Source organism: Lutjanus erythropterus, chromosome 9 (genome assembly GCF_056507025.1).
Source record: "Lutjanus erythropterus isolate fLutEry1 chromosome 9, fLutEry1.hap2, whole genome shotgun sequence".
Classification (NCBI taxonomy): Eukaryota; Metazoa; Chordata; class Actinopteri; order Lutjaniformes; family Lutjanidae; genus Lutjanus; species Lutjanus erythropterus.
Genome location: NC_139325.1, coordinates 13,189,615 through 13,217,086, shown reverse-complemented (window position 1 = coordinate 13,217,086; position 27,472 = coordinate 13,189,615). Strand labels below are relative to the sequence as shown.

General features: G+C 37.2%; 2 protein-coding genes across 3 annotated transcripts; both read left to right on the top strand.

The window, feature by feature from the left end:
- Window positions 1-569: 569 nt before the first annotated feature.
- Window positions 570-7,684, top strand: fxyd11 (FXYD domain containing ion transport regulator 11). Of its 2 annotated transcripts, none has more exons than XM_084726188.1 (7): window positions 570-653; window positions 2,639-2,683; window positions 5,387-5,419; window positions 5,745-5,759; window positions 6,056-6,130; window positions 6,889-6,913; window positions 7,040-7,684. In XM_084726188.1, the coding sequence occupies exons 2-7, from the start codon at window positions 2,650-2,652 to the stop codon at window positions 7,068-7,070; spliced, it is 213 nt and encodes a 70-aa protein (XP_084582314.1). In that variant the 5' UTR covers window positions 570-653; window positions 2,639-2,649; the 3' UTR covers window positions 7,071-7,684. The 2 variants fall into 2 exon arrangements, with proteins under 2 accessions (XP_084582314.1, XP_084582315.1); XM_084726189.1 differs by having other exon boundaries at window positions 602-663.
- A 749-nt stretch (window positions 7,685-8,433) lies between these two features.
- On the top strand, window positions 8,434-24,803 carry fxyd3 (FXYD domain containing ion transport regulator 3). The gene is made up of 8 exons (XM_084726187.1): window positions 8,434-8,592; window positions 19,981-20,036; window positions 21,199-21,231; window positions 21,553-21,576; window positions 21,971-22,045; window positions 22,184-22,220; window positions 22,429-22,472; window positions 24,045-24,803. The coding sequence occupies exons 2-8, from the start codon at window positions 20,003-20,005 to the stop codon at window positions 24,062-24,064; spliced, it is 267 nt and encodes an 88-aa protein (XP_084582313.1). The 5' UTR covers window positions 8,434-8,592; window positions 19,981-20,002; the 3' UTR covers window positions 24,065-24,803.
- The last annotated feature ends 2,669 nt before the right edge of the window (window positions 24,804-27,472 follow it).

Below are 27,472 nucleotides of genomic sequence, written 5' to 3'. Positions count from 1 at the left end.
TTCACTGTTCAGGACATGGTTGGGGTCAGAAACAATATTAATGTTAATATGCTATTATGGTAGGCTGATTCATAGAATAAAGAATGATTTTGTTTAAAAATATTATGAATAGAGGCTGTCCAATATATTTGTTGACTGATATTATTGGCCTGATATTGGTTGTATATTATATTCTGTATAAATCAATAATCACTATCACATTTTTACTTACTCTTTATTATATTAGTATTGACAAAAAACAGTATCAGTTGGACCTTCATTGTAAATACTTGGTTCTTCTGAGGTGTCACAGCAGTCTTACTGGTGAATCACAGTGTAAAGCTGATTTAACATGAAAACTTTTATATGGAATCTGTGTCTTATTGTAAGACTGAGAGTGTAAGTATATAGTATATTAACTATAACTACAAATGGCTTTTACACCATCATGCATACACACACACACTGATGTTTATGGAATAACATTGCCACTGGTCTCCTGTATGTGCGTCTCCTGTACACACCGACACATGCAGACACTTACAGTTTATACTCCAAACAAAGAGGAGGAGCAGCCGCTACTTATTCAGGTAAAATAGAAAATACACACTTCTGACCAGGCAGTGTCTTGGAACATTCACACACACTCCTCTGCTCCTGAACCGCCAGCACAGGTAAGCACAGGTACTGTACAGCGAAGCAAGGCAGGATGGGAGTTAGGCTTTAGGGTCAAGGTCACCTTTCTGTGAAAACGGTGTGTATAAGGGATGTGATTCTTGAGTAATTTTCATTGATGCTGAAGGTTTTGGTGTGGGAGCAGAATGTTTTACACTATCAAAGAAATACCTGTGGTGGGTGGAAGCCACCTGAGGAATTTACTGAGAGACGAGCTTTTAAATTGGACATTTGGAGAAAAATTACAACAAACTGAATAGCAAAAATGCCTGTGATGAAAAGTGATTTTTTTTTTCTTGTTTTTACCTGCATTTAGGGGATGTACGGCTTCTTTTTATAATTTATGACATTATGATGAGCATAATGGTTTATGGTATGATTTTTGATTAGTGTTGGCTTATAAAACAGCATTTTTACTCTTTTTAATTAACCTTTTTTCCTTGACAACAGCACATTTTCTAAATTGAATGAGGTTTTGAAAACATTTTAAAAAGTCTAGCACTGCAGTGATTCAGTTAACAAAAGAGTAAAGAATGCAGAGGATGTTGACAGAACAGTAGAATGTGAAGGGCACTGAATTGTAATATCCACATTAGCAAGGGAAAAAATAATTTTATAAAATCACTTCAGATCCAAGCAGAAAAAGTCTGTATGTCGCTGAGAAGTGGGAGGCATTTTAAGACATGAGATTTTAAAGACAGAGGCCTGTCTGCAGTTTAACCTTGACAAATGTCATGCTGTCTTAGCTGCAGTGATGTTTTTTGACAGAGGACAGAGGCTGTCATTGAAGATATATGAACATAAACTCCATTTTAAGGAGTCTGTATTATCCTTGATTTTAGCTGGTGTCCATTTCTTGAATAGTTGGTGTAAACTGTATATCCCTGCAAGACATTATGCACAGAGGATGAAGATAGTACTTAATCTTATTGTAAGACTTATTAAACATCTATAAAAAATGTTAAATATGTTGTATCTATTGATAAGTTCACTATACTTTTGCCATGCAAGGTTTAAACAACAGGCAGACAGAGCAAAGGCACTGAATGCAGTGAATGGGACCATGGAGGACACCCACAGGTGTCCAAGGCCAATTAGAGGTGACAGTGAGGTCACTGAAATGCCCTTTTGCATGCCTAGTTTTCTAATACACATAGTATGTATTTTAAATGTCTGTAAAACATATTTTCATTCATAGAGTTATTTACCAGCATAGGGAGGACAGTGCAGTAAGTCAACTTAGCATTAATGAGCTTTTTTAGGGTTCAAGAACATGACTGTGCATTTGCCAATTTAACAATAATACTTATGTTATGACTATGCATATGTATCTATTTTAAAATGCATATTTTGTTTTATTTTAGTTTAGTTTAGTTTATTCTGTTTTATTTTAGTTTATTTTACTTTAATTTAATTTGAGGGGGACAATGCAAATTTATATGTATATGTGGTAAAAAAAAAAAAAAAAATGCCAAAATGATATTTTTAATCTATTTTAAAAATAAAATTAATTAATTAAAGCAAAAGTTACAAAACCTTCTAAAAAGTTTTATATATTTAATTTCTAAATGTATAAAGTCTATAATAAATTCAGCTGCTGATATTAGTTTGAAATCACAGGGTCAGAAAATCTGTTTAAGTTACTGTAAAGCACATGACAGTGTTTGGCCTGAAGCGATGAAGTCTTTCTGGGGTCTGAAGGAAAATTGTCTGGAGACCCACTGAGTTTTGCCCCAAGACAAAAAATGATCCGCTGTTTACTCTCCAAACACCCAGAATGCATCCCTGCTGACGAGACACTGACCTCTCACACAACAAGGACATTCTGCCTGGGGAGAGGGAGAAGTGTGCGGTTTGCGCTTGCGCCTCTGCAAGTGTGTGAGAAAGAAGAGAAAAATGATCATGGGAAAATGCGCTTTGCTTTTTAATCTTGTCTGTCTCAGAGTCATGTTTTTGTCCTTCTCTCTTTCTGTTTGACTCTTAGTTGTGTTGAAGATGGGACGCCTCACTGTTGTGGCCATTATGGCAGGTAAAAAAAATAGAGAACACACTTTGCATCTATATGCACTTATATACACACACACCTTCTCACATCACCAGTATCCTGCAGAAACAGAGTTCCTTTCTATGACTAACTAAAGAATAAAAACAAGGTCAACAGTTTCATCTGGTTTCAAGGTCATGGATCATTCTGTTTTCTCTGAGAGACTGTGTGAAAGACAGCACTAGAAAGTAACTAAGTATATTTACTCAAGTACAATATTTAAGTACAATTTATTGTTATACTTGTACAATATTTCAATTTCGTGCAAATTTACACTTCTACTCTGCTACTTCACTATGTGCTTATATCAGTCAGACCCAAACACTGGTTCAGGACCCACAGCTGGGTCACCAGAGATTTTATTAGAGACACCTGATAAACAAAAGACCATGCAAGAAATTCCACAAATTGAAGATGTGTATGCCGTGTGTATATTTTTTTACTGATGAGAGGAAAAAACAAGAGCCTGTAAATTTTGCCTAAAGGCAGTTATTTTGTCTCATTTATGAGATACACTGTAAAACATTACAGTCCCATTTAGTTATTTCCACTCTTCTTTAACTCAAGTAGCTCTGACGAGATTTGAATTTTAAACTCTGTAGCTGTAGTTCTGTGGATGTTAAACTTACAGTAATTCGTTGTGTTGATTGTTTGAGATTTTTGTCACATCTGTATGTGCTGATTGATCTCAGGTTTTCAAGTTAGCAGTTGAAACAAGAGAGAAAAATCGCAGGTGTGGGAAGATGGGAGCAAGAGAAAAAAAATGTTCCTGTGGCTTTCGAGTTTGAGAGAAACTTGAAACGATGGCAAGGTTGAAGAATGGACATTATCTAGTTATACACTGCAGAGGGAGGCTATGTATACATGAGGTTGGGTTGTTTTAACTTGAAAATATGAGTTACAATGATACAGAAATGCATGTTTGTTCAACTAAGTAAGAGAGGTTTCCTTGCATTAATAATGTAAAGTTCTTTGTTTTAACTCACAGTATTAAGTTAAAACATCAAGTGAAACCTCAGCTTTGACAACTTAATAACCAATGTTGAGACAACTAGAACATTGTGGTTAAACCAACTTTATTAACTTTAATTTCTGAATTGAAACAAAAGTAATCTTCAAGTTGAGATACATTGCACTTTCAAGGCAGCAGGTGAACTTGCATTTCCATGTTTAAACCAACTTGAAATGTCTCATAGTTACAGGCTAAAATGAACTATGCTGTTTTCCTGATGAGAGGAAATAAAAACAACAAGATGGACAGTCAACTCAGACTAAATACATTTATTTCTCACTTATGAAGTATTTAACATGTGTATATGTTTGTTGTGCATGTTAGCATGCATCCAGATGATATAAAGTGATGCAGTAATGACAGTAAAAATAGTCAGAAATGTTCATTTATGCACACATTAATTATCAAGATTTTTTAATAGGGGAAATTGTAAACTGGGATGTGATGGTTTGTCATTTTTAAAAAGTGGTTCCCCAGAAAAAAGTTTGGGAAACACACTGACGAAGTACAAGATTAAAATGCTCTTACATGTGTATATATTGCTGATAAAAACAGAATAATGTAATAATCTTTGATACTTAAATATCACTGTAAAATAAGCTGTTCTGCATAACTTTTGATACTTGAAGTACGTTTTGCTGATAATATCTCCGCACTTCTTCTTGAATACCATTTTGAATACAGGACTTGTACCTGTAATACTATACTACAGTATTTCTGCTAACACAAACAAAAGATTGTAGGACTTCTTCAACCACTGGTGAAAAATAATAATTTTGACAACAACTAGTAAACACAAAGCAGTTTAAAATTATTTTGAAGCTCAAAGAATTCAAGTCTGTGCATCAAGGATTATATTATATGCCACTGATTAATTGGGCATACTTAAAGGGACAGTTCACCCCAAAATCAAAACTCAAAACACACACTGTGGCCTGTAGAGGTATTTATCTTTCTAGATAGTAGTTGGTGTGAGTTGCAGAGTTTCAGAGATACTGGCCGAAGAGATATTCACCTTCTCTCCAATGTAATGGGCCTAAATGGCACTTGGCTTGTGGTGCTCAGAGGAAAAATTCAAACCAATGTCTAGTTACTCAACATACTCCACATACCCTGTTTTGAGCTGTTTCACGTAGGACTACTTTCTTTTTTACTACACAAAAAGTAGTTATAAAGTAGTTCCAGTAGATTCTATGGCAGAAAGAAGTTCCTACCATAAACTGCAAGCAGAAATCTACTGCCAATATCTCCAAAATTGGGCAACTTACACCAAAACTATCTAAAGGGATAAATAGCACTACAGGCCAAGGAAGAAATAGTCTTTCGTATGTATTCAATTTTTGGGGGAACCTTTCATAGCAGACTACAGTTTACACTACAGTAATGCGTGGACAACAGAATACTGCAGAGCCGATCACACTCACTAGGTAAAACCAAAAATCTTTCAGATCATACTGACAAAAGTCCACAAACTTTTTTTTTTTTGTTTTCAAGAGAATTTAAAACCTCACTTGTTCAAAAAACATATCCCTGAAACCTGCCAAAACTGAATTTGTTTTTAAACAAGAGGAAGTCTTTATTTGTTAAAAATGCTAACTGTCTATGAGACATACTCTAGCAGAGCACTGACACCCATTCAACAAAATTAACATTTTATTTGTCTCACTCTCTTGCAGTGCTCTTCACCCTTTTCATGGAAACTGAAGCAAGTAAGGTCAAAACTCTACCTCCATCCCACCTTGCTCTGAGACTGGTTTACTGAGAAACTGGTTTAGGAAGAAATCAAACACGTCTCTTTCTTTTGTCTCCATAACAATGGCTTGACAGAAACACTTTCTTAAACAAATGTGCCGTCTGCACTGCTACCTGTAAAGCTCTGAATATCTTTATAGCATGAAGGAGAGTAGACTAAAACTCAAAAATTTTGCTCAGTTTCAACTAATTCATTGAATCATTTACGTTGTCTAATTGTTTGAAGTTTGTTACTCATTATTCTTTTTTGTTCTTTTTTCTTCTCTTGTGTTTGGTCTGCAGATCCATTTGTTTACAGTAAGTACAGACACTCTTATCTCCTAATTCTTATAATCTACTTCATACAATCTATCATCTCACTTGTTTGACCGTATTATGAAAAGATTAGGGCATGTATCATGTATTCATTTGTACCTGATGACAAACACAACCTCTGAAAATCTAATTGTTAAAAAGCAAAATTTAGTTTAGATGAAGCATGAATTCTTTAAAAAAAATTCCAATCAGTTTTAGGATCCTTGCTTTGAAATATTTTTTTTTGTTTCATCAAGTGCATCAGGACCCTCTTAACTTGTAACATTATTGTCTGACAGACTATGAAAGGCTACGAATCGGAGGCCTGTTCTGTGCCTGCTTGCTGGTGGCTGGAGGACTCGGCATTATACTTTGTAAGTCCTGAAATCTCACAAAAAAATTAATACTGTAAGACAGTAAGGTCAGGAGGACCAGACTGGGGCCAGTTGTTTTGTCAGAGGGACACATTTGACCATAGTACACAAAGTAATAGCACACAAACAACACCATATAATGCCAATATTTGTTTCTATGTTGGCATTTAGCTCCATTAAAAGAAACTCTTTGCAATGTAGCCAGAAAACTTCCACTGAATTACTTTGATACTGAAAAAAAAATGTGATCATTCTCAGGCAATATCTGCAGTTATAAGGAGCATATTTTTTCTGTTTTGTAAGCAGATTTATGGACACTGCATCACTCTGTGTCAAGGGGTTAAAGAAGAAAGTCTGTCCACTAAAACAGAAAGTCTCCACCTTTGCAAGATGAAGTGTTTGATATTCTACAGGCTGTTATATACAGCAGTACTGTGTTTAGCAGAAACAGTTTCAGTAACATGGTATCAGCACCATATCACTGCAAGAAAATGCTAATTTTATTATTATTGCAGACTGTTGGGTGGTGGGTCCAAATTCAGTGTTACATTATATAAAAGACTAAAGGAATAAAAAAATATTATTTATTCATAGAGTCATGGAGACCACAATAATGAGTAAAAAGTTTTGTGCAAATAGTTTTTCTTTAAATCCCAAATTAAAGTCTTAGCTCTGCCAGTCTCGGAGTATTAATAAAGACATACTGATGTATTAAAGTGTGTGTAACCTCAGTAACAATTCCTGCTTTGTCTTCACAGATAACAGATGCTCCAGGAAGAACAAGTATGTTTTTCTCTTATAACTCTCACTAAAACTGTTTGTGTCTGAATGTGTGAACAATGTCTTACTGTCTTTTCTCCCAAAACTGACACGCTAACTATCTCTCCGCCCTCTGCTTTTACTTTATAGAAAAGGTGAAGACGACAACAGCGAAATCTGATACCGTGCTTGACAAACCGGTTTGGTCCAGGAAGAAGAGCTGACAGTGAAGGGGTGGAGACACTGGATGCATGGTGGTGGTGGAGGGGGGGGGGGGGGGTTGGAGGAAACACACCAGCTCAGGTCATTAAACCTGTGCAGACCTGTGGGAACAAACACCATTCATTTAAAAAAAAAAACAAAGCACCGCTGAAATGGTGCAACATGTGAAAGTAGTCTCATAGATTAACATGTCATGAGTAAGATGAAACAGATGAAGCCCCTGTCATGCGCTTCTGTTTTCAAATTGTATCCAGATCTGTAACAAATATGTTTCTCCCTTCTCAACATATTTAGTCTGTCTCACATATACCGTTAAGTTAGTCAATATCATAATGTTGCATATAGTTAACAAAGTAGTGCATTATTAGGAGCATTATGTGGTGTTTAGTCATTATCGCTTGCTGTTCATGAGATGTTTTGCTGTATGATATAAACTATAGAGTTAGATTATCCATGTGGTCAACCATTTCAATAGTGACAAGATTAGGAGAAATAAACAATTTCTTAGAAGCCTTTGGTGTGGACATTTAAAATAAATTATTAATAAAATAAATGTCACTATGCTAACCCAAATTTTAATATTTCTGTGTTGTTTTTCACATATGTAACGTACATCAGTTGGTTTTACTCTATGACCTTCAGTGACCTTAACTTCTACCACTGAAACTTAACACCTACAGATAAGGTTGATCTGTTGTCTTTATCCAATATTGTTAGTGCTATTCCTTCAGTTGTTTCTATTTTGTCATATTGATTGATTGATTACTTTACTTGTACTGTTAATGTTTTTTGTTTTATGCTGACTATTTTGATTTTGTTGACTCTGTAGCCCAGGCACTGTTATGAATTTTTTTAGGGAGTAAAAAAATGTTGATATCGACATATTGGCCAATATTCTTATATATTTAAAATCCAAAATGACAGAGCACTGAAACAGTAAACTTAAAAAGGTACATTCAGTAATTATAACAAACTATAATACAAAACATCCCAGCTGTATTATGAAAAACGACGATCAAATGTAGACTATATTAAATACTCCCTCTAATAAATAAATAAAATAAAATCTGCATTATATTTAAAAAATACTGGACAGTATGATATAGCTCGTCTCTGTCTGGCTGTATTATTATGCCATAGTATATTATAATTACTTTGCATCTTTTTCCAGCTTTGTTCTGCCTCTTTCTGTTAATACCCTTCACTTACACCACAGTGTGGAGGTAAACCAGCGCCCAACTCCACAGATTTCGACGTCTTCGTTCTCGACAAACAAACATTAAAGCTCCACTCCTCCTCCTGGGTTCAGCCCTTTTCTAAAACCGAGCCAACCTGTTGAGTGTGACAGTGGAGGAGCAGACTGCAGGGTGTGGGCGCTGCGTGTGGAGAAAAGTCGCTGTTTCTGACTCAGATATCCGCCTGCTTCACAGAAATTTCCTCGTCTTTTTTTTTTTGTCGCTGCTGAATTCGTCGCGTCAGAGGTAAGTGTTGAACAAAAGAAGCTCATATTTCACACGAGATTAAGTCTTCAAGGGGTTTTCTTCATTTGAGGAAATTTGTTTATGGAGTTTGAGTTTTCCTGGTATGTTGTGAGCATCTTTTTAAGCGGCTGAAGCACAGTTTAGCTAAAGGATACATTTACGCTTGATTTTTAAACAGGTTTACTTCCGATGGAAAACTGTTGTTAAATCACTGTATTTCTTATTAACTGGCTCATTCAGTCACTTAAAAAATAAGAAAAAAACACGATTAAAACACATAAACGTATTTTTACAGAGGAAAGTCCGTCCTGTTTTAAAATATTAAAGTACAATACAACATACGCATATTAAAAGCTATTAGTGTTATCCAGCTGACATTTTCCTTCGAGCCCACCACTGGCATTGAGCCATAGAAGGGAACCCCAGACCCGCGAAATATCTCGCGAGAGTGATGGTATTAACTCAAACCGTGATCTTTTCCAATTCGTAACAAGGTGTTTTCAGTCTCTAAACCCACCTATATCTTTACCACTGCGTTGTCGCATTATAAAGCGTAATTAGTTTGTACAACGTGCACAATGAAGAAACAACGTGTACAAACTTCGCGAGGGCTCACAGATGCAGGGTTACCTTCTAGATTTGACCCACCAGTGCCAGGACAATGGAACTGCGTGCGCCCTCAGGCCAACGTGCGTAATGGTCAGGATAGTCCTCCCTCACGCGCTTTGATCACATTGCTCCTGTCAACAGAAAAGTATATTGTTTGGTTTAAGTTCACTGATTTTCATAAAATGTTGCACTGTGTCCTTTTGTACCTTTAGTCCTTCTTTAAGTCCACCAGATAAAATGAATGACAGTCTTTATGCTTTATCTTTTATTACCATAAAATAAATAACATTTCATAGCAGAGTGGACAGTGGAGACATTTTACCTTGAAGTCCTTCCCTTGTGGTATTTTTCAATATCTGTTACATGCCTTATTGAACACATACTGTAAACCTGTGTGTGTGTGTGTGTGTGTGTGTGTGTGTGTGTGTGTGTGTGTGTGTGTGTGTGTGTGTGAAAAGGCCAGCTGATAAGACCAGCGGTGATAACAGTTTGCTACTATGTGGCACAAGGACAGATTGGGAGAAGGACAGACAGGAGACGTAAAATTATGCTGTCAAATGTAGAACTGTGAGAAAGAAAGAACTGCAAAATACAGATGATTTGTTGGACTGATCAAATTAATATTTTAGGTTAGGTTACAGTAAAAAAAAAGCAACAAAATTTTGTGTTTTTACTTGTTAAATAGTGTCAATAATTATTTGGTTATCAAATAGAGGCCCCGTGGGGCCTTACTCAAGAAAATTGGAAACAGCAGTCTATGGCAACAGATCCAATTTGAATTGTGTCACAAATTACATGTCCACACTTTGTAGCTGGACCTTGTAATGTTATCTTACCTAAAGTGTTATCCAGTGATTCCAGGTTCTTTTATCAGCTGGGAAGTGAAAGAATGAGCAAGACCTGTTGCTCCTGTGTCTACATCCCAGTACAGCATTAGAACCAGAGTAGAACATTTTCAAATGAATCTGTTTTATCTGGAGTTCTTAATCTTAAGCTCTCAAAACTCTGATTCTAATCATTGGAAAAATAATCAGTCGACCCATAGTTTCTGAATCATTTTTATACTGTTTATGAGGTACATTGAAGTGGCTGGCAAAATGACTTAAGAAATTAACTGATTGTAAAAAAGGCTAGAAATGCATAAATAGTTGGAGCAGCTCTGTTGATTCAATGTGTTCCTTTGACCCTTGATTACAGATACAGACTGGACATGGCTAAATGTCCACTCCATTGAATGGAGCAGAAACTGCTGACATTCAAACCATATACAGAGAGAACTCAATTGCACAAGAAGCACTGCGTTTGTATACTATGTTGTGTTGTCATGGCCGTAGACATGCCACAAAAGCTAACTCACATGCTACTCTTTGACAAGCTATCTGTAGCTCTGCTTCTTCTTCTTCTTCTTCTGCCAAACAAATCAATTTTGCCTTGCAACACATGACTATGCCTCATTAGCAACAAAGATTTAAGAATTTCCTCAAAAGTCTGATTAAAATAAAGAACAGTCCCAAATCTATTTTTGGATATTTTAGTATTGGGTCATGTGAAATGGTTTCAGCTAAGATTAACAAATATGGAAATGCAGTCTCCCTGCAGTCTAATCTGTACTTGGTGACAAAAATAGACTACATTTTTAAAGGACAAAATAGCCCTATAAAGTCAGGGCCCAGATGTTGTGGCAGTCATAAAACTGTATCTGCGTAGCATAATTGACTGGCAATTTCAAGCAAACGCACAGAGAGAAAAAGATTACACATCCAACTCATACCTGTCGAACTGCAGAATATCTGCTTTATTTTGTGTTTGACAGATTTAAACACGCCTTAATGCCACTGATATGAACAGAGGGAGAAAAACAAGGCAGAGAGAGATGAGAGAGGTTACAGGGTGAGAGACAGAGATGGAGAGAGGGTGACAGACAGAGTTGTCTTTCCTTTCACAGGTGAAACAGACTTAGCTCCCTGTCCTCACTTTTCCTCACATGACCACAATTTAAAAAAAGAAAAACAGTAGTGAGAGGTGGAGGGGAGAAGGAGAGAGTGCTCTCAGGCGAGACACTTTCTCCTCACCTCTCTTCGCATCTCTTTGGTGGCGCACAAACACAAATTTAGAAACCTCAACAAAAAGGCATTGATTTTGTTCTCGGTATGTGACTGTGACCTTCAGCGTATTACCCATGTAACCACAACGCTAAGCAGAGACACAGCTAATCACTTATGATTTGTTAACTCCTCCAAATATGTTTACTTAGAGTTCATAACAGTGTCATAACTAGAGCTGCAACAAGTAGTTGAGTAATTGATCAATTGTCAACTATTAAATGGATCACATACTATTTTTCTAATTGTTTTGAGGTTTTTTTTTTTTTCATTATTAAGGAAAATTTCCAAATTCTCTGATTTCATCTTCTCAGTGTGGATATTTTTTGGATTCTTAAGTCCTCTGTGTCAGTAAACTGAATATCTTTATGTTGTGGACAAAAGATTTTGGGATTTGAGGAAAAGTGATCAACTCTTTTCACCATTTTCTAACATTTTTTGGAACAAAAAACTAACTGATCAATTGAAAAAAAAACTGACAAATTGTTAGTGACCTAGTTATAACAGTGCACTACAAAACTGTGATCTTCTCAGAGGCACAGAGTTATAAAAGCAGAAACCCTGTTGTTTAAAGCATGGAAGGAATTAAGAGAAATGTAGTCCATCCTTTTATCCTGTGATTATGACTGCAGAGTGAGGAGCGTGCAGTTTGTTGCTAGCCGCTCACTCCACTCACTACTAGCCTTGTGGTTACCATGTGTGACTCATGGCTCTAGTATGCTCCACTCCCTCTTAGCCTCTGTCTGTCTCTTTGTGTCCTTTCTCATTCCCTCTCTTTCCCAACTGCTCTCTACCCCGTCTTCCTGCCACCCAATCTCTTTCCCCCAGGGTTGAATTCTTCCTCTCTCCCTCTCACGCTCACTTTTATTTCCCAACTTGATAACTTGTTTATGCTTTCCCTCTCCACCCCTTTCTTGGTCTCTCTTTCGCTTACTTCATGAGTGAAGTGCCTGCATTGCCTGCCCTCTTCCTTCTTATTTCTGTTGTGCATTTTTCCTTGTACATATCAATGGAGTCAACACTTCAGTGACATCTGTTGAAACTGAAACTGAATCTTTGGTCAGAAGTTAGCTGTTTTTGTCTCGCTATTTAGCGGCCACAGAGACAAAGAAGTCTGCTTTTTTCATAATTAAAAAAACCCATTTGAGGTCACATGCTTTATCATTCACATTTCCAGAGAAACATCATGTACTGTGAGTTCACTGATAAAGTCAAACCAGGGACAAGTTAAGCTGAGTTCAGCTGTGTCTCAGCTCGGATAAAAGCAGAGAGGTGTGTAAAGCAGGTTCAGAATGTGTTTAGTCCACGACTTGCAAGACTTTCCTGTGTGTGAGTGCGTGTGTGTGTGTGTGTTTATGTTTGTGTGTGTGTCATAAAGGATGTGCTGCACACTGGAATCCAGCGCTGCTAATTTAGGAATAAAACATGCCACTGAGAATAGGCAGCTGTCTTTGTAGTGCAGTACAGGAACACAAACACACACACGCACGCACGCACACACACACACACACACACACACACACACACACACACACACACCAACATTCAAACAGGTGGGTGTGCATGTTTTAGGGAGGGGGGCTTGGAAAAATAGAAACAGGGACGAAGTCACACATAACTACTGTGTAACACCACATCCCATAACATACATTCTCATACACACATGAAATAGAGGAGGCCCAAATTGAATCTCTGTTTGTTTTTTTTGAATGAAGTAACACAGTAGCATTAAGACAACAAGAAATATGTTCACACACACTGTTGATGAGTAGCATATGTTTTTTTTATGCACACATACACCTCATATAGATTCAAACACTTTTTCACCTGAACATGGGAAGCAGTTTTTAAGAATTAATGAGCTGCCTAATATTTGGCTGTTGTAGTAGAATGCTTTGATTCCTATTTCAGTACTTTTAAAGTTGGGGAAGGCAGTTTATTTTTGGCATCACTGGGAAAAAATTCTGAAATAACTTTTAATCATAATGTGATGCAGGTGGTCTGAGAGAAAACTTCTCTTTCTCCTCTTAGATTAGTTTGCAGGCTTTACAAAATCTAGCCCATGACAGGAGACTTTGGCCAATCACAGGTCAGTAAGATAGTTGATAGTAGGGTCTCATTTCTAAAAAGTCATTATTTCACAACCTGGGAATGAAACTCAACAATCAACCATCTTTGAGACACCAATTCAAAGCAGTGGTAATTTGACAACCTGGGAATTAGACTCAACGATCAACTTTCTTTCTCCAGAATGTCTTCCTGCACCTTTAAGGGACAAATGTTTGTTATTCAAAGGACTTGACTGTGTGTGTGTGTGTGTGTGTGTGTGTGTGTGTGTGTGTGTGTGTGTGTGTGTGTGTGTGTGTGTGTGTACATAGGATTCTGTATGTGTGTTGTCAATTCACGTAGTCACTCCAAAGTAAACACTTGTCTCACATTCAAAGCCAACAGGTAGTATTTCTCTGTATGTGTGCACTGTTGGCTGAAGTGTCGCAGAGAAACAGTTTCACAGTCAGAATTACGGTGAAGACTTTTTGTTCACTTACATATTTTGTTTTGTCCACAGTGTTTTTTTGTCCTGGTAACCGTTGAACTTAAGAATTAGATTTTGGTTGGCCATTCAGATAGTTTTGGTCCTATTTGACCAAATTTGAAACAAGTGTCGCTGATATTTTTACCTCCACCCCAGTATAACGGAGATTGATTGATTTCCTTTGTGTAATAAAAGATACATTTGAATTTGTTTAATCCCCAATGCAGATATCTGTGTGAGACCTACTTTAAGTAACTTACTAGAGAATAAAGACTTTTCATAGAAACATAGCACTTGCATAGCACTGATTATTATATTGTTGATATTGAATATTGGTATTGGTTGATACACTGAGAATAGAGTTGTAGTTCCCTCATAATAACATACACCATATATACAGATAATGAATACTACTACTACTACTACTAATAATAATAATAATAATAATAATAATAATAATAATAATAATAACAATTCAATTCTGAATGGAAATACATATATATACATATATATATGTATATATATATATATATATATATATATATATATATATATATATATATATATATATATATATAACTATACATACAGGAAATAATTTTGTAGTGCATTTTTGAATTTGTGTCAGGTTGAATGTCAACAGCAGCAACAAGATGGCGATGATATATGATTGCAGTGGCCAATGTTCATCTTTTGTGTTGCATTAATTTTGAGTTGGTTAAATGTTGTGTCGGTTAGTTGTGGTCAGACTCAGACATCAGTAGGTTACATACCCAGCTTCTGATTCAGAGATGGAGCCACTGCTCTGGCATGTCTGTTTTTTTTTATAATGAAAAAGGATCGCCCAGAATTTCACAATTGGTGTGTCCCTTATTTAAACCAGGAAGTGGATCCCTGGCTGGCTGATACAGAGCTACATTTAAGAGTTATGACTCTTATGACAGCCCTGCAGTGTATTGTGGTATTACTGGTGGACAAGAGGGGGATGGAAGAGAGCTGATAGTGTAATGAGTGTGAGATGGGCATAGAGCCTGGAAAGCCGGTACTCCAGGGAGTTTGTGAGGGAAGGGATAAATGAGTGGAAAAGACTTAACAAAAGGAGAGGACATGGGACGGGTGAAGGAGCAAGGACGTGCAGAAGTGTGTCAGAGAAGGGAAGTAGTGGAGGAGAGGTTTAAAGAGGACAGCAGCTCAACAAAAGCAGAAGAGCAGTGTGAAACAGTAGTTTTAAACAAATGGGCCATTCTGAAAGTTTCTTACAGAAGAGGGAAGGAGTATTGCACAGAGACAAGAGGACGGAATGAATGAGGCAGAGGATGTAGAGACACAGAAAGAGACAAATAAGTGGAAAAACAACCCTGAAGACAGGAAGAAAAAACAGAGATGCAGCAAGAGCTAAAAACAAAAAAACGAGGGACAGTCGGAGACAGGCAGAGTAGCGTGACAGAGCCAGAACAGAAAAGTCTTTATCTAAACCAGGCGGCACTGGAGAAGTGGCTCCACAGGGAATTTGTACTCAGGGGAAAATAAACTACTCTGTACGTGATATGAGATTCCTTCCTTAGCTATATTTGTAATAAAGCAGATTCTTTGCTGGTTGCTAATCATGATTGTTGTTTGTTTTCTAAAAGTTGTATGTAGGATGAAACTACAGTGAAAACCACTTATATCAATTATTAAGCTTGGGACAGAATCATTCCCTGCAAGATGCAGCAGCAAAATTTAATGTAATAAATAAACAAATTAGATGATAATCTAAATTAGAAATAAAGAACAAAACAATTTTGTTATAGTCGCCCGTTTATAGTGATCAATTTGACCCAGATAGATATTATCACTACAAGAGGTTTCCACTGTATAACTAAAATAGTTCTGAAACAATTTGTTGATTGATAGAAAATTAATCTGTAATTTTTGGATAATTTATTAATTATCACTTTTCAAGCAAGAATACCAATTTGCTAGTTTCAGCCTCTTCAGTGTGAGAATTTATTGCTTTTCTTTGTCGTCATGTTTTTGTCTAAGCGTGCTGAATATCTTTGAGTTTGGACTGTTAGTCAGACAAAACCAGCCTCGGGCTCTGGAAAAATGTGATCTGCATTTTTCATTACTTCCTCAGATTTTACAGACAAAGCAATTAGGCAGGGCTTGACATTAAGCATGCCACGATGGCCCGTGGCCACAAAAAGTTACTCTGTGGCCACAAAATATTCCATGTAGGTGGCCTCCAAGTTTTATGTTCATACTATGAACCTTCATCAACACAACATTACAGTTCAACAAACACCACTTTAAGCCTTTTAGTTCAGCATTTCAGGAAAACAGTGAACAGTAATTGCCACCGACGAGCTACTGACATGTCATGGCTACTGAAGTCTGGGTTTACTAAGTCTACTCAAACTACTCACATGAGCAGAAGAACCAGAAACATTTAAAACTATGAAACATTATCAACTATGAAAAAACGAAATATCAGTGAATTCAGGAGTGAATATGAAATAACTAAGGATGTAATATAACGCGGTGTGCTGCTAATTTCCTTAACTAGCCAAGAAGTCTGGCTCGTTTTTCATGGGAGACAATGTCTCCATGAAACACCACATCACAAGTGTCACAGTGAAGAAAGGCTGTGTTAAGTTGTGTTACTGTCTTTTCTGGATTGTTTTTACGCAAGTTTACATCTGGGCCACCAAAAATGTACTACTGTAGTTTAAAATGCTGAAAAATATTGGCATCTATCCCTGATTTGTCACAAAAATAAAATGCAGAGTAATCAACAATGAGAAAAATCTTTCGTTACACTCCACACACATAAACAACCAGAATCCGATACTTAATATTAAATGTCAGCTTTGCAAATATATTATCTATACCATATATGTACTTTGCTTATCCACCAGGGTGCTGTGTCTTTGTCTCTGACACACCTTTAGCACTCACCTCCCAGCTCCACCTACACTAACATTTGCTTCAGAATATGATCTTCAAATAGGAGGAGGGAGGCGCCACCTCTTTTGTACTCCCCTGCTGTCCTGTCTCTTTACTCCCCTTCACTCCTCTCTTTCTCTGCCTCGCCTTAGTTTCCAACAGTCTGTCCCTCAGTTTGCCCTCTGTGCCCTCTTCTCTGTCCCTGTCCTTCTCTCTCCTGTTTCTGTCTTTGCCCTCCATCTCCTCCACGTCACTCTCCTCTCAGTGTCTCTGTCTCCTGAGGTAAACCATTCTCTAGTGGTTGTTGGCTTGTTTCCCGTCCTCTACATTCCCCCTGACTCGCCTTGGGTTGCTGTGGAGAGGCACCAGGAGAGAAGCACTCATCCTGCTCTTCTCTTTTTCTCTCTCTGCCAAACTCCAAATACCAACAGCAGAGGAGGGAGACACATTGTTTTACATCTTACATCCTCCTTTTTTGGCACATCTGAGTCTCAAAGGTCACTGTTGTTTGTGTGTCCTCACAGAAACTTTACAAACTAAACCACATTTAGCGTGCATGAGACAAACAAAATAAGGACCCACTCATAAAAAAATCTCCATAGCTCTACCTTTAATGTACAACTATTTTGTCTTGAGTGTTTTCTTAAATTACCACCACCCTTCTAAAATAGGAAAAGCTTTAGATAAAAGATTAAAAAAAAAAGTGTGTCCAATACCCCCAGTAGCTTCATCAGGAATTCAGACCAGTGCAACAGGCAAACTAATTTGACTAGATGCTCTCATACTGCAGGCGTATTCAAATCACCTCTTCGATATAGTAAGTCAGTGAGTTAGTCGACCTCAAGTGAATTTAATGTCATCCGAGCATTTTTATGCATATGTGTTCTTGTTTGCGAGAGTTTTCCCTCACTGTGTGTAAATGGCAGTTCAAAATGTGCACGGGTGTGTTTGCTCTTCACTGTGGAGCGCACCGAGCGGAAAAGTGCAGTAAGTGGAAAATCACTGCGGCGTTATTTAAGGTGTGTCTCCTCCTCCCAGTGCACATGTTACCTCTGCTGCTGCTCCAGCATTACACAGCAGGGACACACAGCAACTCAGTGTCACTGTCAGGAAATTTACTGATTCATTAAGGATGATATATGTGAGATTATTGTAAATTCTGACTCAATGTCAGGAGAGAACTCTGCCCAGAATTATTCAACAGAGTTTTTTTTGGCAGTTTTTAATATTCAGGGTTTGTATGGAGAAGTATAGAATTTAGTCATTGCAAGAAACAGAAAAGAGTATGGACAAATATTTGTGTTTCCAGACTAAGGGTCCCTCTTCTGTTTTTTAAAATATAAAGTTCTGATTTTCTAAAATAATTGGATCATTTAGTTGGAAACAGTTATAATGTTTTACATGGTGTTAGGGGGAGGCAGCCAGCACAGCCAACATCTTTACCTCTATGTGTGATCGCGTGGGCCAGAGTGAGCATCATGTCAGTGAAAGCAAGGTGCCCAGTTGCCTTATAACTGTACTAAATCCAGACATCCATGACCAAATTAGTTTGAAAGAAAATGCAGCAATATATTTGAATAGCCTATATATCTAGCATCACAAATAACCAAATATTCAACTTGTCTGACTTTGTATGAGTAATGGAGTGATGTAGCTATCAGAAAAGTTTCTGGGTAATGAAACCATCCCTTCCCCTACGGAGAAGTCTGAAAATTTGAGTCTGGAAAAGTATGGAATTTTTAAATTTTATGTCTTGGTAAAATTGATCTTTGAGAATTATTGAAATCAAAACTCAATAAATGCATGCCTATAAAAATGCTAATTAGCAGCCATTATAAAATAAAAATATCTCTATATTGCCTGATGGAACTTAAAAAAACTAACGACCTACATGCTTAAAGTCCCATTTCTGCTGCAGCTCGATTCAGCTTGACTCAGATCACTTTTGACACCAGATACTTTTCTAAATTTTGTTTTCCACTGCAGATAATAACAGGTGACAACTGCTGTGCATTTCAAGTGCCACACAAACACAGAAATAATGGACAATATCAACAGGATGGTGTTCTTGATTCTTGATATGTTGTCAGCAGCAAGGAGACAAACTTTTTTCAGAAAGACAAGACAAAAGGGGACAAAAGACTGCAAAACAACAGGAGAGTTTGTGAAATCCTACATCAGAGCACCTGCATCTGCAATGTTTTATCAGCTCAGCTCATTTGAAATATGATACCCAAAAACATACCAGGTACCATCCATAACTTTTGCCAATGGAAAACCAAAAATGGTTTTGGACCATGCAGAGGAAATGACGCATAATGTACGCTAGAAATAATATTAAAATGACATTATAGAAGGAATAGCTTTGGAAGGGTGAGTGCACTTGATAAAATTCTCATAGATTTTTTCATCAGCAAGTGAAATCTAATTTTAAAAAAGAAAATCTGGGCAGTCTCAGGGGGTGACTACATGTACACAGATGCATACATTCTGCACCTAATATATGAAGGAGTACGTCTGTAGGGAATTAAAAGGTAACATTAAAAGAGAGGATTTAAGCTTTGAAGCTTTGCCATGGCAGCAGTGTAATGCGTTACCCAGAGAGATCCACTTGTCTGTTAAAGCTCCATTAGAGCACTTTGTACCCATCAACATCAGATTGGGTTTCTGCGTGTGTCTCAATGTGAAAGAGAGCAGCAGAAACCACTTTATGCCTGTCTAAATTCGATCAGATTTCTTTGTGTGTGCTCAAGAGAGAATGGATGCATATATTGTATGACTGATGAGTTCATTTTTACGTGTTTACGTCCTTTTAGTGCCTGTCAGAAAATACAGAGACCTTAAATGTTCCATCAGGTCTGTGTTGACTCTGTTGGCTGATATGAGCCAGTTTGGAGTAGAGTAATCAGCGTTTCTAGCATGCACACACCCCTTTAAAATTTGATTATTTATGCCATTGGGACTGGGGATAACGTTATTTACCCACGTTAATACAACTAGAGCCTTGTTCAAATGGCCCGTCAATGCACCACAATTAGATATCGTCATGCAAACATAAGTTAAAAGAAAAGATACAGATTTTCAGCTGCTGATTTTAAGGAAAATTTTTGCTGTGGTAACTAAATTATAAAAGCTGCGTATAAAATATGCTAAGAACATCAATCTAATTGTCAGTGATATTGTTGTTGATGTCAGTGTCTATATTTATCTCCACAGGTCAACAGCCTCAAGCTTGAAGATGTCAAAGATCTGCGCTTTGGTGTTGATGACCAGTGAGTACAACTCTTTAAAGCCTTTTCATTTCACCACAGTTCTCCTGAAAAATCCTCAAGAACTCAATTAAATAAGCAGCTTCCTGTTGTTAAAAGTCACACAGCAAAGTGATTTCATTTTTTTTTTTACTGCCGTTAAACTTTATTAATGTCATGTCAGAGAGGACTTGTGACCTGTTAGCTCCACTTCCTCTTCATGCAGGAAATTCTGCCTGAAGTTCTGTCTTCCATCAGCACATTGCTCAAGTATTTATATTTCTGTGACGTGAAGTGACATGTCTGGGGGTGAAACAGGAGACAGCAGGGTGGATAAGTGGTTAGCGAGATCCTCTCATCACTGGTTGTCTGGTTGTCCCTTTTAGACCGTTTGATTTGATCATGTGTCCTACAGAATAAAGTCAAATCCTTAACAGCGTTAAAAAAGATGGCAGATGAGGTGCTCTGTGATCGCAGAGCTGAAAAGGTGAGGCTAACAACATCCACAGCTCCTTCAGGTGTAATGAAAGAGAAAGGATGGGGTGATAAGGAGGAGAGACGAAACAGGCTGAGTTTTATGTAAGATTTTTAAACATCTGGATTTCCAATAAACACCGCCAAGATTTAAGAGCTTCTTAAGAGGTGTTTTATTCACTGATACTGACAGTTTCATTCATCTGACAGACATGGCATTTACCTGTCTTTCCTCAAAAGTAACAAAAAAGATATCTACTACAATATTAAAAGGACAGTTGACCTCAAAATCAAAACTATGTATCATCCTTCTGGACTGCAGTGGCAGTACAGTTTGCCATCAGCCGTAGAGATGTTTGCCTACTCTAGAATATTAAAGGACCTAAATGGCACCAAAAATACATTTAAAAAACTCAACATTACTGGCTTTTTCCCGAAATCATGACCTGATTACTAAGGATATTACAGTGAGCACTACAAGCACTACAAGCTAGAGGAAAATATATGTTTTTGATTTGGGGGTAAACTCTCCCTTTAAGTGCACAAAACCAACATAATTGAAACTGTCTGGGGTATTTTAGACCACATGAATCTTTACTTTCCAAATAAACCAACAACTGTGTTTTTCCATCCTCATAATCTCTAACAAACAAAACGAGATGCTTCAAGCTGTTCTCTGTTGTAAAGTGTCTCTCTGTCTGAACTCTTGCAGTTGTGTCGCTGGTGTTTGCAGAAGAACAGAACTGTAAGTACACTGCAGTAAATATTCGGGTGATATGATTAAAGGCTTTCTTTAATAATTATTTGACCATTATAAGAAAAGAGAGCCATAGGAACCATTTTTTTCTTTTACGTGTTCATCTAAAATTGAGTATAATGTTTGAAAGGTATTGATTTGATGGTCAGGTATGTCAATCATTAGCAAGAGAATCAAACTAGGCCATTGTGTCTGTTCGTCTCACTTTGTACTGTTGACTTTATGATGTCACTGTTTGATATGTGGATGTGTCTGTAAATCCTCATTCATCTGCTGTTCAACTGACCCTTTTTATTTCTGTTCCTACAGCGGAAGATGACCCATTTACCTTTGGTAATTTATTCTTTAACTTATTTTCACTCTCATTTTTTAAATCACTTTTTAAAGCTCTTTTTACCTGCAGATGAAGGTTTTGTGTAGTAATTAGGGCTGTGTATTGGCAAGCATCTGGAGGCATATCACAATACAGAGTTTAAGATCATTCAATATATTGTGGTATATTGGGATACTGTAATCAAGGTGATACATTGTTATGTTTTAATTCAATTTTAGGAAAACTGCCGTAATGTAAATAATACACCACCATATACATACAATCTGAGTTAGAAGTTTACTTTGTATGCAGTCAGAGCAGTGCAATATCAGGATGCACTCTTTTGAGAAGTGTTTCTTATGTATCTATTTATTTAATTATTTTTGAAATGGTAACCATGACCTTTCTGTGCAGACTACCACAGACTGCGTGTTGGAGGCCTGATTCTAGCTGCTGTCCTCTGTCTCATTGGCATCACCATCCTGCTCAGTAAGATGCAAATTAGACGCACTGACACACCCTTATTTACACATACGTAGTTATAAAAAAGACTCGAGTGACGCTTAAGTACACACAGATAATACATGATACATAAAGAAAGTCAATGCTTCTCTTCTCTTGCTCCAGGTGGCCACTGCAGGTGCAAGTTCAACCAGGACAAGAGGTGAACCTTCATACAGTTAAACATGAAAAACATCTGTGTAATTGAAATGAAAACTAAATGCTTACATTTAATATTATATCATAAAAGCAGTGTGTATTACCAAGTTCTGAAGATTGTGTAGTTTTAGTTAATGAAGTATTTGTAGATAAAAATCATAGAAGTCTACTTTTTTCCTTCCCCTTATACTCTCTTTTTGTTTTCTTTGCAGAAGGAGGACAGGAAGCAATGCTCAGCAGATGCTGTCCGACCAAGGTAATGTTAGTTCACCTACCAGAAAAGCCTCCTTTACCTCAAACAGCCCCCGTTGACTACAGTTTACTGTAATTGATCTCCACTAAAATATCTTTTGACCCACCAAGGAAGCTGGGTTTGTAGTCAGTGAGAGAAATGAGGACAACAGCTAAAACAAGAAGAGAGGTTCTCCTTTTCACATTACCACACACTAGTTATTCTAAATACACCTATGTGTAAATACTGTTTTGCTTTCAACAAAAATACAATTCTGCATATGTAGTAGACATACATGTGTAGACTTGTGTGAAGCAGGATACACAGCTTCAGATATTCAAGATTTCATCACCCGGTCGATGTTCTGCCAAGGTCTAAAGTTATATTTACTCTGCCCATCTGTTTCATTGTAAATGTCGTCACATCACACACTCACATACTGACACAGTATGGAAAGCTCCCATAGTGCTGGACTGAGATGCCATGAACCTCGCTGTTCAACAGGTGGTGGGACTCTGGGTGTCTGGCATGCAGAGTAAGAAGGGCGGTTTTACAGACAGCTCCTGTTTTATGTAGTGGTGCAGACATAAAAGGCGCTCTGTCTTGCGTCTGTAACATGCAGTACAAACGAGCAAATCAACAAGTAGATTCTACAAGTCTTAACATTTACAGAGGTACTTTCATAAAGTTGAGAGACCCGAAACTTTTGGTCAGTGATATAATTCAAACTCCAAATCACACAGGATCCTACACCTCCCAGTATACTAGTATCTTTTATTAGGCCTTCATTGCAGGGGAAACACCTACAACACAGACTGAGTTGTCCTTTTGAAGTTTTGCTGACATTGTTAGATGATACTGGAAGACAAAGCTTGTTTGATTTTAAATGCTTTGACATACAAAAATACTCTGGTGGCCCATATGGAAAAATGTGTGTGTGTGTTTTGTGTGTGCGCTGTCTAAGGAGCCCACAGGGACATACTGCACAAAGAGGCAATTTCCACTTGCAGTCATGACACACACACACACACACACACACACACTTTCTCTCTTGGCTCATTATCTTACTGGAATGAGTGTGTTAATTCTTCATGTCAATCTCCAAAAGCAGAGAATGATTCTCATATTATAGTTAGAAATACACAACAAATATTTGCTGATATTGGCCAATTCAACTGTATCTGCTGATATTATATTAGCCAAAAAATATCATCTATACTAATATCTGACTTGACAGTTTGTCAAAGCATTTAATTTGAATTATTAGGCAAAATGCTCTAAAAGCCAAAGTATGTTTGTTAAGCTTTTTAATGAACTTCACTATAAAAAACAAATGAACATTTGAAGACTAAGAACTGTTGTTTGTTTTTGTTGTAACGGTGATCTTTGCTCACTTCATTTAGCTGTTCCTACCATCAGGTGCATAAACTGCAGATTATAAAAAGACAAAATCCTCTCGAGTGATCGAATGAGCATCTCTTGTGGGGATACTTAGCATGGAAATGTTTGGAAACCCCAGTTTTATATCACTGGCCACATTCTTAAGCAGGAAGTTAACCATCTGAATTTCCTGTCTGTCTGTGTGTTTGTCCGCAGGTCGTTCCTGCGACTGCTAAGATGTCAACCAGAACACACACTGACTTCCCGAACCTGCAACCAACAGACAACACAGAGGAGCAGCAGCGGGATTTGACACCACCAAGAGGCTTTTCTTTTACTGTTAGAGAGCAACAGAAAGTAGTGTGTGTGTACCTGCTGTGAAGAGTGTGATGCTTTCTGCCTGATAACTGAGCTACTGATCCACAGCCTGCACCTTCACACGCACACACACTCGGACCTACACACACTTTTTTTTGTCACTTTCATTTCAATCAGTTGAAATTTTTGTGGTATTTAGAAGTTGAAAAGTCTTTGACATGAAGAAACTGACATATCCAGCGTTTAGAGAATTCCTCCTACAACTGAATTCTTCCTTGATTGTTGATAGTTCTGGTTGATTGAGCTGAAAGTGATGTCATACATCAGTAACACAAACCTTTTACCAAAAACTTCTTTAAATGTCCACATACTGTAGGTTGTGTCAGTGTCTCGCACTACTTCTGTTGTCTGTACTCTGTGTAAGGTAAACATTGATGTAGATATTAGTTGCTTATTGTGACCAACCTAACCCACTGTCCATGCTTTCATGTCAACTATATGAAATCCACATAGTTGTGAGTGTTTAGAGTGGTGTTGATAATTGATGATAATCTGTTAATGCCCATGTTTAGCTTTATGGAGGAGAGTAGTGGATTGCACTGTTCAGAAATACAGAAAGACTCTGTCATGTTTCTATAAAAGAACTGTTGAAACTAACTATGAGCTGTGGACCTTTATTTGTGTGTGTGTGTGTGTGTGTGTGTGTGTGTGTGTGTGTGTGTGTGTGTGTGTGTGTGTGTGTGTGTGTGTGTGTGGTGACTCATCTTTTAACTGAACTCATGCAAAAGCTATAGAAAAAACTAATTCAGTGAATTATTTTTGAAAAAATCCTAAAGAAAGGAATGGTACGGAAATGCAGAAATCCTGGGGTGCATTCTGATCGTCTGGTAGTTCCCTGCAAAGTGGACTGCACAGGATATTCATCCATGTTTCAGTGAGATTCCAAGGGAACAATAAATAGTCAGTTCAGAGGGATCTGTGAACTGTGTAGAGAAGAACTAAACAAAGGTTTTTCACTTGGCTGGAAGATGGAAAGCCATCAGTCGTTGCACCTAAAATAAACAATTTTATTATGTGTTGGCATTTAAACAAACGTTACCGGTCAAAATTATCAAGGACAACATAATATAAATGTTACATATTGATACGTTTTGTCATGTTATCAGTTCATGTTATGTTTCTTTTGTTTCATTAAATATTTTTATTTCAGCCATGTAAAATTTTCACAGGTGCAGCGAAAGGTATCCAGGTGTTTTACGCTAACAGGCTGACGACCAAAGGAATGATGTCTGCTTTACTGACATTCCCTAAACAGGGAGTTGGTTTTTTTTCCAAGTAAATGTTCTGTACATTTACACAGGTGTTTTCAGTGAAGTTAATTAGCTGATTAGACCTCTGCTCAGGTTGATGATTGCTGGAAACGGTGTGATATCACCAAACTGGATTAGACCCAAGAAGTGGACACAGGTAAACATAAAGAAGGGGAACATTATAAATATATTTCTAAAGATGGGTAGTAAGTGAAAACACCTATGTGAGTATATGAATGTTTTTAATTTGGATATTAATATGCCTTTCCAGTGTTTGGTATTTCAATTAAAAAAAAAAAAACATGTCAAAAACATAGACCTTGTATCAGTGAGAGCCTGAGTGCAGTATAGAAACTGTAGAAAGACAAAACAAGATGTAAATACAAGCTTCATGCAGCTGACTGGTCATAACAGGAGAAGCGCTGGTGTGATTATTACCATACAAGGCAGTTACACCTGTCCTTCTGTTATGTCATGTTTAAGTGAAAGTCTGCTTGAGAGCCTTTTTAATAAAGTCTCTGGCTCCATCTAGTGGACACTCATATCCTGTCATCTATAAACCCATTCAGTCTGCTCTCTGACCATATGCATTCCTTCTGTTTCTCCACAGGGATATATATAGATTTACATAAGGGAGGGAGGAGAGGAGAGTGAGAGCAATAAACTGCATGATGTGTGCAGAGAGGAGCAGGATGACAATGAGTGTTTGTTCGTCCATACTTACATAACTGTCCAGTTTTGTCAATGCAGCCTTATAGATGGCTATTATATGTAGGCATTTGTTTTCCAGTTTATGCGAGTCTGAAAGCTAAGAGAGGCCCAACCTCGCCTCTCTTGGCCCCTCCCCCTGCATTTATTGGCTGGCTATAATGAGGGTGTCCGCAGCATCAAGTCAGCCATCAACAGCCAGAATATGACCGGAAATTAGACGAATGCTCATTAAAAATAAAAGTCTAAAACATAAAATGTGTTACTATGTTACTATGGAAGTTTTATTTCACAGATAACATTTTTTTTTCCACAGATTTCTTTATATCGAACCTTGCAGCTATGTAGGCTCACAGCAACACACAGCATCGTTTGCATACAAAATATGCTCATGATAAAGTTTCTCTGGATGGGTTATTGTCTTCAAGCTTTTAATGCTCTCTGTATTTCATGTTTGTTTGATGATTATAGAGTGTTTTAAAGTGTTTTTTGTTTTGTTTTGTTTTCGTTTTTTGTTTTATGTGTGTGAGGCTAAGAATAGAGCTTTATTATTATTATTATTCAAATGCGTTTCAGTGTCTGCTGATGTGTTTCAAAGATCTCCTTCAAGGTTAGATGGTTCATCCCAAGGACTTTATTCTCGCAACAGTGTAATCTCATGACACACTGCATGCTCCTTTATAGAAATATTCTTGAAAGGGTAGTGTGGAGGAGAGGTAGGCACTGGTGGAAAGCAACTAAGTACTTTTACTCAAGTACAATTTTGAGTTACTTTTACTTCTCGGAGGCAAATATTGTATTTTTTACTCAGTATATTTCTTTGATTACTGTAGTTAGGGTGCCACTTACTTTTCTGGATTCAAATTAATAATACAAAATAAAGTATAATCAAGAAAAAGCCAGTAGCTCAAAAGCTACTCAGCAGGTTATAAAGCCATTAAATTAGTTCTACCTTTACTTCCTTCAACAGTAAAGCAACGGACACATTAATGCATACACAGTTATAATCCAATATTATAATAAAGCAGCACTTCTACTTTTAGCACATAAGTATATTTTGATGCTAATACTTTTGTACTTTTACAAGTAGCGGTTGAATACAGAACTTTTACCTATGCAGTATTTCTACTCTGTTGTAGTATTTATTTATTTATTTATTTATTTATTTATTTTTACCTAAGTGAAGGATGTGAGTACTTCTCCCATCACTGGCAACAGTAATACAAGCCTTTTTGCTGACATTACCCAGAGCCATATACTACCATTAAAAACGAATTAATTTCCCGTCTGACAAAAAACTACTGACTT

Coding starts and splice junctions, on each gene's coding strand:
- fxyd11 (XM_084726188.1), top strand. CDS start 2,650: ATGGGACGCCTCACTGTTGTGGCCATTATGGCAG. Junction 2,684..5,386: donor TGTTGTGGCCATTATGGCAG/GTAAAAAAAATA, acceptor ACTCTCTTGCAG/TGCTCTTCACCCTTTTCATG. Junction 6,131..6,888: donor AGGACTCGGCATTATACTTT/GTAAGTCCTGAA, acceptor TTGTCTTCACAG/ATAACAGATGCTCCAGGAAG.
- fxyd3 (XM_084726187.1), top strand. CDS start 20,003: ATGTCAAAGATCTGCGCTTTGGTGTTGATGACCA. Junction 21,577..21,970: donor AGATGACCCATTTACCTTTG/GTAATTTATTCT, acceptor CTTTCTGTGCAG/ACTACCACAGACTGCGTGTT. Junction 22,221..22,428: donor AAGTTCAACCAGGACAAGAG/GTGAACCTTCAT, acceptor TTTTCTTTGCAG/AAGGAGGACAGGAAGCAATG.